At 46.0% G+C, this 13,684-nt stretch overlaps 1 protein-coding gene across 2 annotated transcripts in view; it reads right to left on the bottom strand.

Annotated features, from left to right (window-relative positions):
• The window catches only part of LOC137437507 (ubiquitin-conjugating enzyme E2 K), a 27,589-nt gene extending 14,231 nt beyond the window's left edge, over nucleotides 1-13,358 (bottom strand). The window contains exons 1-4 of one of the 2 annotated variants that reach the window (XM_068131883.2): nucleotides 12,654-13,358; nucleotides 6,217-6,310; nucleotides 5,860-5,918; nucleotides 125-207 (exon numbers count right to left, since the gene is read on the bottom strand). In XM_068131883.2, the coding sequence (XP_067987984.1) occupies nucleotides 125-207; nucleotides 5,860-5,918; nucleotides 6,217-6,310; nucleotides 12,654-12,716 (299 nt within the window). In that variant the 5' untranslated portion in view covers nucleotides 12,717-13,358. Of the gene's footprint in view, nucleotides 1-124; nucleotides 208-5,859; nucleotides 5,919-6,111; nucleotides 6,311-12,653 lie in introns of both variants that reach the window. The other variant, XM_078766000.1, reaches the window with a different exon arrangement.
• Between the last annotated feature and the right edge of the window lie 326 nt (nucleotides 13,359-13,684).

The raw sequence follows: 13,684 nt of genomic DNA, 5'->3' as shown, positions 1-13,684 counted from the left end.
GAACATGTCTTTTGTATGTATGATATACAAAAACAGATATTTGTATGTCATATGAGCAACATCATCCTGTCTCTGACCAGGTATGAGTAGGAAGCCAAAATATGTCATTGGGAATAAAGCATACCACTGGTCTTTAAGTATGTCCAGACAAATGGCACCAGTCACAGAACTGATGTTAGGATGCCATATACTTGTGATGAACCGCACCTGGAGAGAGGGGAAAAGGGTAATGTGGCCGAGATTCAAAAACAGGCAACATCTGCAAGAACAAACTTTCTCAATAACCATGCATTTGTCTGAAGTGACCAATGGACTACATTCAATTCTGCAAATAAAGTACAGTAACAACAAAAGGGAACAAGGAAAAATGAGCCCTGCAGAAACCTGGAGGGGGGAGACCAAGCACGGAAAGAGCAGAGGGTGCAAGACCAATGAGGAGGCTGTAGAAGACAGAGAGACCACCGATCTGTTTGAGATTGCGAAGCGATAGACCCATAGACTCAGCTTCATCACAGGAGATTCCAATAATAAGGGCTGCTGCAAGTGGCAAGTGGATTCGTCACTTCTACCACTCGTCTCCATTTCTGTCTCTCACTTCTTGAAATAAGCCTGGTGGTGGATAAACAGTTAAGGCGGCTGGCTTAACATCTTAGGGTATTCAGTTTGAGCTCCTGTAATTCCGTTGAATTAACACCAAGTGGAATGACTCAGCCTGTCATCCCTCCGAAGTCGGGAAATGAGTACAAGTTTACTGGAAACAGGGGCACTGCATCAGCGGCACAGCTATGCTTCCAGAAATAATGCAATTAGCAACCACAGGCTGCATACGAAACAACAATTGAGAATGGAATGCCAGAACCTGGCCTATTGTATGGAAGTTGACTGTGTAGGAAACTGAGGGCGGAAAGGCCACATAGGGAGGGGGTACTGCTTTTGATTGTACATTCAGGGCCTTCAGAATGTATTCACACCCCTTGACTTTTTCACATTTTGTTGTGTTACACCCTGAATTAAAAATACATTAAATCGAGATTTTTTTGTCACTGATCTACACATAATAAATACCCCACAATATCAGTGGAATTAAAAAAAAAAATTAAATAAACGCTTACAAAATATTTTAAAATGAAATAAAGAAATATCGAATTTACATAAGTATTCAACCCCGAGTCAATACTTTGAAGAAGCTCTTTTCGCAGCGATTACAGCTTAGTCTTCTTGGGAATGTCTATCAGCTTTGCACGTCTGGATTTTGGGAGTTTCTCCCATTCTTCCTTGCAGATTTGCTCAAGCTCTGTCAGGTTGGATGGAAAGCATCGATGAACAGCAATTTTCAAGTTTTTTTCCATAGATTCTCAATGGGATTCATGTCTGGACTTTCGCTGTACCACTCAAGGACTTTCATTATCCCTGGTGTTGGCTTAGCGGTCAGGGTGCCGGCTTAGGATCCTAGGATCCTGGGTTCGAATCCTGGTCGATTGCTGAATTAACGCCAGGGGGGTTGACTCAGCCTGTCATCCTTCCGAGGTCGGCAAATTGAGTACCAGTTCACTGGTAATTCCCTGCTTGTCGTAAAAGGCGACAAAAAGGGTTGGCGGCAGGAAGGGCATCCGGCCGTAAAACATTGCTTCAAAAAGGGGACCGAAAAACAACAACAACCACGGTCCCCGAAAAAGGCCAACCCCCGCTTGCGGGGAAAAATGGCCTCTAAAGGTGTTTTTTTTTTTTTTTTACTCAAGGACTTTCATGTTCTTGTTCTGAAGCCATTCCAGTGTTGCTCTGGCTGTAAGATTGGGGGCATTGTCCTTTTGGAACGTAAATCTTTGCCGCAATCTAAGGTCTTTCACACTCTGAAGCAAGTTCTCCTCAAGGATTTACCTGTATTTGGCTCCATTCATTGTTCCCTCTATTCTTACAAGTCTCCCAGTCCCTGCTTCTAAAAAGCATCCCCATAGCATGATGCTGCCACCACCATGTTTCACAGTAGGGGTGGTGTTAGATGGGTGATGAGCTGTGCTCGGTTTCCGCTAGACATATCATTTTGTATTCAGCGCAAAGAGTTCAATTTTCACCTCATCAGGCCACAGAATCATTTGCCTCATGTAAGTTTTTCTTGCGCCTTTTTGCAAACTCAAGGCGTGCTGTCATGTACCTTTTTCTCACAAGTGGCATCCGTCAGGCCACCCTCATCAAGCCTTGATTTGTGAAGTGCTGTAGAGACTGTTGTCCTGGCAGGTTCTCCCATCTAGTCAAGGAACTCTGTAGTTCTGTCAGAGTGGTCATTGGGTTATTGGTCACCTCCCTCACAGAGGTCATTCTTGCCCGGTTGCTCAGTTTGGTCAGACGTCCAGCTCTGGGAAGAGTCTGGATAGTTCCATATTCTTTCCATTTCTTGATGGAGCTCACTGTGCTCTTGGGAACTTTCAACACTCTACAAATTGTTTTATATAGCTTTTCCCAGATCTATGTTTCCTCACAATTCTATCTTAGAGTTCTATTTTAGTGTTCAGTTTTGTTGGAAGATTTATTGTTTTCAGTTTTGTAAATATTTTAGCACAGTTAATCTCAAAGTTTATTCATCTTTTAAATGAGAGTCTACAATACCATTGTATATCAGTGATGTGCATGGTTATAGGTTTTAAAAAGAACTAGAACAATGCGACTTTTCTGCCAATATGCCTCCGCATAGTCCCACAACGGGAAGATGCCATCACTCTGCATATGTATGAGTGGGGGATCACGTTTGTGAAGTTTTGTGTTGATCGGATAAGGTTCGTTTTTCTATCCAAGATGGCTGCCAAGCCACATGGCCTACGACATAATTTTCAAGCTAGATGCAACAGTGCTCTCAGATGATATTTGTAAAATTTCACATCCATAGGGTTAAAGGTTTCAGATACAATTATTTAATATTTTCCTTCAATCCAATATGGCTGCCAAGCCATATGACCTATGATGTCATAAATTTAATATTTCAATACAAATGGGTCATATATCATGTGCATGCAATTTCAGATTTTTAAGATAATGAATTTGATTAAAACATTTTTGGCTGGTATACCACTTCACCTATGTCAACATTATCATGCTTTTCTTCCCCATTGGGAGTACTTGACAATGTGCCAAGTTTCTAATTTTTCCATTCAGAGGTTTCCGAGACATATATTTTTAATTATTTGCTTTTAATCCAAGATGGCTGCCATACCAGGTGACCTATGATGTCACATTTATCATAAAAACATTCTGCATGGGTGTCACTCCTATCCTGAAAGTTTAGTCTCAATCGGACATATGGTTGCTGAGAAAAACGAGGTTGAGCCCGTACGGACGGATGGACAACCCAAAAACATAATGCCTCTGGGGACTTTGTCGGCGGAGGCATAAAAATAAAGGATAAAGTTGAAAGTATAAATAAGCGTGATCCTCATTCTCCTCATTCTCCTCATTCTCCTCATCTACCGAAAAGCAAAAGTACAAATTACAAAGTCTTATTTATCGAGAGCATTATCGAGTACATTATACATCATCATTATTGAGAGTCTGTTGAATACAGAGAATGAATTGGATGGCAACATAGAGAGTAACCCAGTTTTAGGACCGGCGGAGAAGATAACTGAGAAGGAAGTTGAGGAAGCGATAAAAGCAATGAAGAGTAGAAAAGCGGGAGGCCGACGGGAGTTGTGGGAGATATGTTGAAAGCAGCAGGAAGTTCGGGTGTGAAGAGAATGACAGAGATCTGCAATCTGGTGGTGAAAGAAGGCCGCATTCCAGTGGATTGGGAACTGAGTACCCTCATCCCTCTATACAAGGAGAAAGGTGACCCTCTGGACTGTGGCTCGTATCGAGCGATAAAGTTATTGGAGCATGGAATGAAGGTATTGGAAAGGGTGTTGGAGAGGAGGATAAGGAACAAAGTGAAGTTCGACGAAATGCAGTTTGGATTTATGCCAGGAAGAGGAACGACAGACGCGCTTTTTATTGTGAGGCAGTTGCAGGAGAAGTACATGGAGAAGAGGAAGAAGTTGTTTCTTGGGTTTGTTGATCAGGAGAAAGCATTCGATAGGGTTCCACGCAAAGTATTGACATGGGCAATGAGGAAGTTAGGAGTGGAGGTATGGTTGATCAGAGTAGTGATGGCAATGTACAAAAGAGCGCGCACAGCTGTAAGGACAAAGGACGGGAACAGTGGTGAGTTTGAGGTGAAGGTGGGAGTGCATCAGGGGTCGGTACCAAGTCCACTACTATTTGTAGATGTGATGGAGGTGCTGGCTCAGAACGTAAAGGAGGGTTTACCGTGGGAGTTGTTGTATGCAGATGATCTGGTGTTGATTGCAGAAAGTATGAACAAGTGGAAGGAATGTATGGAGACAAAAGGTCTGAAGGTGAATATCGGAAAGACGAAGGTGATGGCAAGTGGTAAAGCATGTGGTGAGGTGGAAAGAACTGGGAAGTGGCCCTGTGCTGTGTGCAGGAAGGGTGTCGGAGTGAACTCCATTCAATGTACAATGTGCGCTGAGTGGGTTCATCAAAAATGTAGTGGTCTGAGAGGGTCATTAACCAGTGTGGCAGCTACATTCAAATGTAAGGTGTGTACAGAGGGAGCTGCAGATGGAGCTGCAGATGGAGGAAATGTTGAGTTGGATCTTGGAGACGGCGTCAAGCTGGAAGGTGTGAAAACATTTTGCTACATCAGAGACATGCTGAATGGAGAAGGTGGATCAGACTCGGCAACGGTTGCTAGAGTGAGATGTGCATGGAAGAAGTTTCGGGAACTGAGTGGCGTGCTGATGATGAGGGGAGTGTCGTTGAAGCTGAAGGGAAAGGTGTATGCTGCATGTGTGAGAAGTGTTATGATTTATGGGAGCGAGACATGGGTAATGAACGTAGAGCAGCAACGAAGGTTGGAAAGGGTGGAAATGCGAATGGTTCGATGGATGTGCGGAGTGTCGTTGAGAGAGAGGAAGACAAATGATGAATTGCGAAAAATGATGGGAATAGAGCCTGTGATTGATGCTGTGAAGAGGAACAGGTTGAGATGGTTTGGTCATGTGTTGAGGAAGGATGAAATTGACGAGTTGAGAAGAGTGATGGAAATGAATGTAGAAGGAAGTAGAGGACGGGGAAGACCGAGAAAGACTTGGCTAAAGATGGTGGAAGAAGAAATGCGGGCAAGGGGGTTAACAAGGAGAGATGCAGAAAATAGGGCAAGATGGAGAAGATTGTCATGGGGACCGCAAGGCTAACCCCCGCTCTAGCAGGGAAAATGGCCTTAAAATGCATGTTGTTGTTGTGTTGTTGTATTATTGAGAGTCTTAGTACATTATCGAGAGCAGTAAAGGATAATCTGGCCTCGACTTGAGAAGACACCATCCTGGGCTGAAATGAGTGATGGGCAACCATTGCCAGCAATGCATCAAATGCTTTAGGGGGCAAGTGATGCAATTCGAGAAATCTCCAGAAAGTCCCTGTTGTGGCAGAGCAGAGCAGAAAAGACAAGTAGGCCTTTAGGTAGGCTTTAATCAACACAATGGTGGCCAGGTGCACAAGAAGAGGCCTAAGCAGGGCTTGAAGACCTTAAGAGGGAACGTAGCATGGAGTGGATCAAAGGCAGCCCGCATGTCGCCGGCTGACCCGCTTTTATACAGTAACGATCCGAGGACACAGGAAGTGATCACACAGGAAGTGAGGTACACAGGAAGTGAGGTACACAGGAAGTGAGGTACACAGGAAACTGGAATCATGTCAGTCCCTGCATCCAAAATAAGTAAATAAATGAAGCTGCGGAATCCATTTTGAGCAAGGTTTGCAAAGCATAATTGTCAAAAAGAAATGGAGAGTATGTAAACAGGGAAGACATACCTTAGGTGGATTAAATGGGTAGGTGTCAGGAATTTTTATCTCCAACAAGTACTTTCCACCTGTGAAGACAAAAACGACTCAAAGTTTTTGGAACATTGTCGTCTTTTTGTTAATAAATGGCACACTAAGAAAAATCTGTCCTACTATTCTCAGTAATACAGAACGTCGGTAACAGCAACGGCTTCAGGTAATTATGCTTCATACGCCGAATGAGCACAACATTGCACATCTACGGGGGTTGCTTTCTGGTACCTTCGTACAAAAGTTCTCAGTGCTAGAAAACTTTTGATGAACACAAACTCAAAGCAGCAGGTGGATGGTGCAGGTGGATTGTGCAGGTGGATGTGCTCCGCTAACCTTCATATGGGGTGTCTGGGGGTCCAGCTATCTCACCCCGAAGCTCCATGAAGTTGTCATCCAGCAACTCAATTTTTATTTGGTTGTTCATTACCTGGGAGTTGAAGAATATTTCAGTCACAAAAATAAATGATTACAAACAGCGAAATTTCACATTGGTTAACTTAGCCGCACAAGTTATATACAACTCAAGTCATATTAAACATCGGGAACCAATAAATACCATTTGAATGGCAGCCAATCAAAGATACAAACATTTGAAACAAAACCACATACAGTGAATAACATCATAAAAATATGGGAAATACCCCTAGATGCTCAGCTGGTAGAATAAAGCAGTATACTACGCCGACTAAAGGTATTTTAAACAGTATCGCGGTATTTTGAACCAATTTCAATGGTTGCTAGAAGACAGGGCAGCATGTAGAAGCATACGAACGTAATCATAAGACTTTAAACAGACAAAATATATATTTTTTGGGGGCAACCCCACCCTGCCCCCCCCCCCCCCCACCACCTGTATTTTTTTTAGTTACCTACCTGCCAAAGGGCCCAATTTTTTTTAAATGCCATGAACAAACTTTGGTACATCACGGGTGATGAAGGTTGTGGTCAAGTTTCATCGAAATTGTGTGTGTCATTTCAGAAAAAAAAGAAAAAAAAACACCTTTAGAGGCCATTTTTCCCCGCAAAGCAGGGGTTGGCCTTTTTCGGGGACCGTGGTTGTTGTTGTTTTTTGGTCCCCTTTTTGAAGCAATGTTTTATGGCCGGATGCCCTTCCTGACGCCAACCCTTTTTGTCGCCTTTTTATGACAAGCAGGGAATTACCAGTGAGCTGGTACTCAATTTGCCGACCTCGGAAGGATGACAGGCTGAGTCAACCCCCCTGGCGTTAATTCAGCAATCGACCGGGATTCGAACCCAGGATCCTTGGATCCTAAAGCTGGCACCCTAGCCGCTAGCCCAACACCAACACCAGGGGGCAATCCCCCCCTGCCCCCCCCCCACCACCTGTATTTTAAAAAATTACCTACCTGCCACAGGGCCCAATTTTTTTTAAATACCATGAACAAACTTTGGTACATCACGGGTGATGAAGGTTGTGGTCAGGTTTCATCGAAATTGTTTGTGTAGTTTCAGAAAAGAAAGCAAATACCTATTTGGGGAGGGGGGGGGGGGTCAAACCCAGACCCACTTTGACCCCCCTTATCCCTCCAGACTTCCATTTTCTTAGTGCCGGGAAAAAACATTGGTACATCATGGGTGATGAGGGTTGTAGTCAAGTTTCATCGAAATAGTGTGTGTCGTTTCAGAGAAAAAAGCAAATTCCTATTTTGGGGGGGTCTAACCTGGACCCACTTTGACCCAGTAGACCCCATTAAACCCCATTAAACCCCGATATATTTAATGCTGTGAACAAACTTGAGTTGCATCATACCAAAGATAATTTGTGCCAAGTTTGGTCACAATCCCATCAGCGGTTTCGGAGAAGAAGTTGCAAGTGTTTACCGACCGACGGTTGGATGCCGCGCCATCGCATAAGCTCCATGGAACTACATTCCAGGTGAGATAAAAACGATATCTACAAGGATATACAAACAAATTGGACATGGGAGGCCATTTTGCCAATCATGGACAACCTCTCAACACAAAAACAATTTGGATAATCGACTGAATTTCAATCAGGGGGTAGGGTGGGGTGGGTCGCCCATCAATTACAACTACCAGACAGCTCACGTCATGAGTGCAGGTCCACATATATCTAGTAGCAGTAGATGTTGACTTATCGGGTATGTGGCCAACATCATCTGTGATGGTATGTGGAATGTGTGGTGGTTGTCGCACTAGTCTTTGGTCTGGTAGACCCAACCATGTGGTGGCCATCTTGGAAAAAAATATCAAAAACCTTGTTTTTTTCCTCAAATAAAATAAAAAATGGGAGAGGGTGGGAAGGATTGCAGGAAGGATGAAAAACCCAACAGCACATTCACCTGTTGACGAGACCCTCCCGCAGACGTCACGACAACGACACCTGCACATACAAATCACCCAACCATGCCCAAAACTATACCTACGAGTCATGCCTTAAAATCAATGTACTCCTCCATCCACAATGCTTCCAGGTAAAACCTATCAAACTCAAATTTAAGCGCATGTCCTCTTTCTGCTGCAAGGACAAAGGACTTTATAAAGGACAAACTCCCATCTCCTTCAACCACTACTCAAAGCTTCATCTTGCTAGCCCAGGAATCGATTAATCCATCTCGTCACTCCAAGGGAATCAATAAACAATGAAAAAACACAATGCTCGACAAATGTACACGTTGTGAGGTCATTTCATCTGCTCCAATTCAACTCATCTTTGCCAAAGATGAGGTCATGAGACAGGGTGTGATATGAAAGAGCAAGTAACAGGTCATGGGACGAGGTGCGAGATGAAACCGTGCAAGTATCAAATCATGGGACGGCATGTGAGATGAAACCGAGCATGTATCGGGTCATGGGATGAAGTGTGAGATAAAACCGGGCAACTATCGGGTCATGGGATGAGGTGCGAGATGAAACCGAGCAAGTATCGGGTCATGGGACGAGGTGAGATGAAACCGAGCAAGTATCAAATCATGGTACGGAATGTGAGATGAAACTAAGCAGGTATCGGGTCATGGGATGAAGTGTGAGATAAAACCGTGCAACTATCGGGTCATGGGATGAGGTGCGAGATGAAACCGAGCAAGTATCGGGTCATGGGACGAGGTGCGAGATGAAACCGAGCAAGTATCGGATCATGGGAGTGGGTGTGATATGAAACCGAGAAAGTATCGGGTCATGGGACGAGGTGTGAGATGAAACCGAGCAAGTATCGGTCGATGAGACGAGGTGCGAGATGAAACAGAGCAAGTATCGGGTCATGGGACGAGGTGCGAGATGAAACAGAGCAAGTATAGGATCATGGGACGAGGTGTGAGATGAAACCAAGTAAGTATCGGGTCATGGGACAGGGTGTGAGATGAAACCGAGCAAGTACTGGGTCATGGGATGGGGTGCGAGAAAAAAACCGAGCAAGTATCGGTATCATTGGACGGGGTGAGATAAAACCAAGCCAATATAAGATCATGGGACGGGGTGAGAGATCAAACCGAGCAGGTATCGAATCATGGGACAAGTTGAGATGAAACCGTGCAAGTATCGGATCATAGGACAGGGTGCGAGATGAAACAGAGCAAGTATCGGATCATGGGACGAGGTGTGAGATTAACCTGAGCATGTATTGGATCATGGGACGAGGTGCGAGATGAAACTGAGCAAGTATCGGATCATGGGACGGGATGAGAGATGCAACTGAGCAAGTATCGGATCATGGAACGAGGTGCGAGATGAAACTGAGCAAGTATCGGATCATAGGACGAGGTGTGAGATTAACCTGAGCATGTATTGGATCACGGGACGAGGTGTGAGATGAAACTGAGCAAGTATCGGATCATGGGACGGGATGAGAGATGTAACTGAACAAGTATCGGATCATGGAACGAGGTGCGAGATGAAACAGAGCAAGTATCGGATCATGGGACGAGGCGTGAGATGAAACTGAGCAAGTATCGGATCACAGAACGAGGTGTGAGATGAAACTGAGCAAGTATCGGATCATGGAATGAGGTGTGAGATGAAACTGAGGAAGTATCGGATCATGGAACGAGGTGTGAGATGAAACAGAGCAGGTATCGGATCATGGAACGAGGTGCGAGATGAAACAGAGCAAGTATCGGATCATGGGACGAGGTGCAAGATGAAACTGAGCAAGTATCGGATCATGGGAAGAGGTGTGAGATGAAACAGAGCAAGTATCGGATCATGGAACGAGGTGTGAGATGAAACAGAGCAGGTATCGGATCATGGAACGAGGTGTGAGATGAAATAGAGCAAGTATCGGATCATGGGACAGGGTGCGAGATGAAACTGAGCAAGTATCGGATCATGGGACGAGGTGTGAGATGAAACAGAGCAAGTATCGGATCATGGAACGAGGTGTGAGATGAAACAGAGCAAGTATCCGATCATGGAACGAGGTGTGAGATGAAACAGAGAAAGTATCGGATCATGGGACAGGGTGCGAGATGAAACTGAGCAAGTATCGGATCATGGGACGAGGTGTGAGATGAAACCGAGCAAGTATCGGATCATGGGACGAGGTGTGAGATGAAACCGAGCAAGTATCGCATCATGGGACGAGGTGTGAGAGGAAACTGAGCAACTATCGGATCATGGGACAGGATGAGAGGCGAAACTGAGCAAGTATCGGATCATGGGACGGGGTGAGAGATGAAACTGAGCAAGTATCGGATCATGGGACAGGGTGAGAGATGAAACTGAGCAAGTATCGGATCATGGAATGAGGTGTGAGATGAAACTGAGCATGTATCGGATTATGGGACGGGGTGTGAGATGAAACCGAGCAAGTATCGGATCATGGAACGAGGTGTGAGATGAAACAGAGCAAGTATCAGATCATGGAACGAGGTGCGAGATGAAACAGAGCAAGTATCGGATCATGGGACGGGGTGCGAGATGAAACCGAGCAAGTATCGGATCATGGGACGAGGTGCGAGATGAAACCGAGCAAGTATTGGATCATGGGATGGGGTGAGAGATGAAACTGAGCATGTATCGGATTATGGGACGGGGTGTGAGATGAAACCGAGCAAGTATCGGATCATGGAACGAGGTGTGAGATGAACCACAGCAAGTATCGGATCATGGAACGAGGTGCAAGATGAAACAGAGCAAGTATCGGATCATGGAACGAGGTGAGATGAAACCGAGCAAGTATCGGATCATGGGACGAGGTGCGAGATGAAACCGAGCAAGTATCGGATTATGGGACAGGGTGAGAGATGAAACCGAGCAAGTATCGGATTATGGGACAGGGTGAGAGATGAAACCGAGCAAGTATCGGTCATGGGACGAGGTGCGAGATGAAACCGAGCAAGTATCGGATTATGGGACGAGGTGCGAGATGAAACCGAGCAAGTATCGGATTATGGGACGAGGTGCGAGATGAAACAGAGCAAGTATCGGATCATGGGACGGGGTGTGAGATGAAACAGAGCAAGTATCGGATCATGGGACGAGGTGCGAGATGAAACCGAGCAAGTATCGGATTATGGGACGAGGTGTGAGATGAAACCGAACAAGTATCGGATTATGGGACGAGGTGCGAGATGAAACAGAGCAAGTATCGGATCATGGGACGGGGTGTGAGATGAAACAGAGCAAGTATCGGATCATGGGACGAGGTGCGAGATGAAACCGAGCAAGTATCGGATCATGGGACGAGGTGCGAGATGAAACCGAGCAAGTATCGGATCATGGGACGAGGTGTGAGATGAAACCGAGCAAGTATCGGATCATGGGACGAGGTGCGAGATGAAACCGAGCAAGTATCGGATCATGGGACGAGGTGTGAGATGAAACCGAGCAAGTATCGGATCATGGGACGAGGTGCGAGATGAAACCGAGCAAGTATCGGATTATGAGACGAGGTGTGAGATGAAACCGAGCAAGTATCGGATTATGAGACGAGGTGCGAGATGAAACCGAGCAAGTATCGGATTATGAGACGAGGTGCGAGATGAAACAGAGCAAGTATCGGATCATGGAACGAGGTGTGAGATGAAACAGAGCAAGTATCGGATCATGGAACGAGGTGTGAGATGAAACAGAGCAAGTATCGGATCATGGGACGAGGCGTGAGATGAACCAGAGCAAGTATCGGATCATGGGACGAGGTGCGAGATGAAACGGAGCAAGTATCGGATCATGGGACGGGGTGTGAGATGAAACAGAGTAAGTATCGGATCATTGGACGAGGTGCGAGATGAAACAGAGCAAGTATCGGATCATGGGACGAGGTGCGAGATGAAACGGAGCAAGTATCGGATCATGGGACGAGGTGCGAGATGAAACAGAGCAAGTATCGGATCATGGGACGAGGTGCGAGATGAAACAGAGCAAGTATCGGATCATGGGATGGGACAGGGTGCGAGATGAAACAGAGCAAGTATCGGATCATGGGACGGGGTGCGAGATGAAACAGAGCAAGTATCGGATCATGGGACGAGGTGCGAGATGAAACAGAGCAAGTATCGGATCATGGGACGAGGTGCGAGATGAAACAGAGCAAGTATCGGATCATGGGACGAGGTGCGAGATGAAACAGAGCAAGTATCGGATCATGGGACGAGGTGCGAGATGAAACAGAGCAAGTATCGGATCATGGGACGAGGTGCGAGATGAAACAGAGCAAGTAAAGTATCGGATCATGGGATGGGACAGGGTGCGAGATGAAACGAGGAAGGTCGGAGGGTTTACGGATACGACTCTTGGCCAACATGGTCGAGAGACCGGAATAAAATTCACGAGTCCGGTGTCGTTTTACTCACCTCTTCACTGTCGAGCACATCCTTGAATTCTCGCTTTAAACGCGCCGCTGAAATACTCCCCATGGGCGCCGCTGATGCGCAACAATTCGCGCAATGCCGGAAGGCGGAAACAGCGCATGCGTGATGGGTGCCGTACCCGTCATGTTATTGTTGTTGTTGTTTAAAGAATATTCGTTTTTTTCTTCTTTTTTGAGGTTTAATGGCGCTTTCAGAGCCGCCAGGCTCTATATACGCCACGCACCCTAACAATCTAACATCCAAACAAACCAACCAGGAGGTTAACACTGGAAAACTAGAGCCTCACACTGCTAACCCCGTCTCTTTGATAAACTTTAAAACTGTTCTACAAAACCCAGGATGTTTCAGATCCAGCCAGCAAAAGGCTTCCGGTAGACCTGACCACGTGATCCCCATTCCGCGGACAGAAAGCTGAAGACGAGATCTAGCGTCTTACACCGATCGCGATAAAGGAAAAACGCGGACAAAAGGATAACGCGGACAAAAGGAAAAAACATGGTCCAGATCTTCGGGAACCTTACACCGATCGCACCACCCCGAGGGATGGCCCCCGATCCTGTGAAGATAAAAATTGAGAAAACAATGTCCAATTCTAAGTCGAGATAAGATAGACTGCTCCCTGCGAGGGAGCCGGGGAGACGACCCCAAGGACGCGATCGATGGATGCACCTTGTGACACCACCACCCCTTAGGGGAGGAGTCCCACTGACCTTGCCCTATAACATTAATTTTCTGTTTAATTAAATTAGAGAGGTCTGCCTGGCCTAGCGGAACCGGGGTTTCGAGGTCCAGATTGAGGACGCGTTTGGCCGCCTGGTCACACACTTCGTTGCCTGCAATGCCCACACGGGCCGGGACCCAGCATAGATCGACGACCGTGCCCCTCCAATGGGCCAAACTTACGAGGTGAATTACCTCCAGAACCAATTCGTTCCTACTGCCAGGCTGGAACGACCTAAGCGCTGTCAGTGCCGAGAGGGAGTCGGAAAATATGACCGCGCTGAGGGGATTAA

The sequence above is a fragment of the Myxine glutinosa genome, chromosome 12 (assembly GCF_964187855.1).
Source record: "Myxine glutinosa chromosome 12, kmMyxGlut1.1, whole genome shotgun sequence".
NCBI classification, from domain to species: domain Eukaryota; kingdom Metazoa; phylum Chordata; class Myxini; order Myxiniformes; family Myxinidae; genus Myxine; species Myxine glutinosa.
Note: the sequence above shows the minus strand (reverse complement) of the source record. Positions and strands in the feature narration are given on the sequence as shown.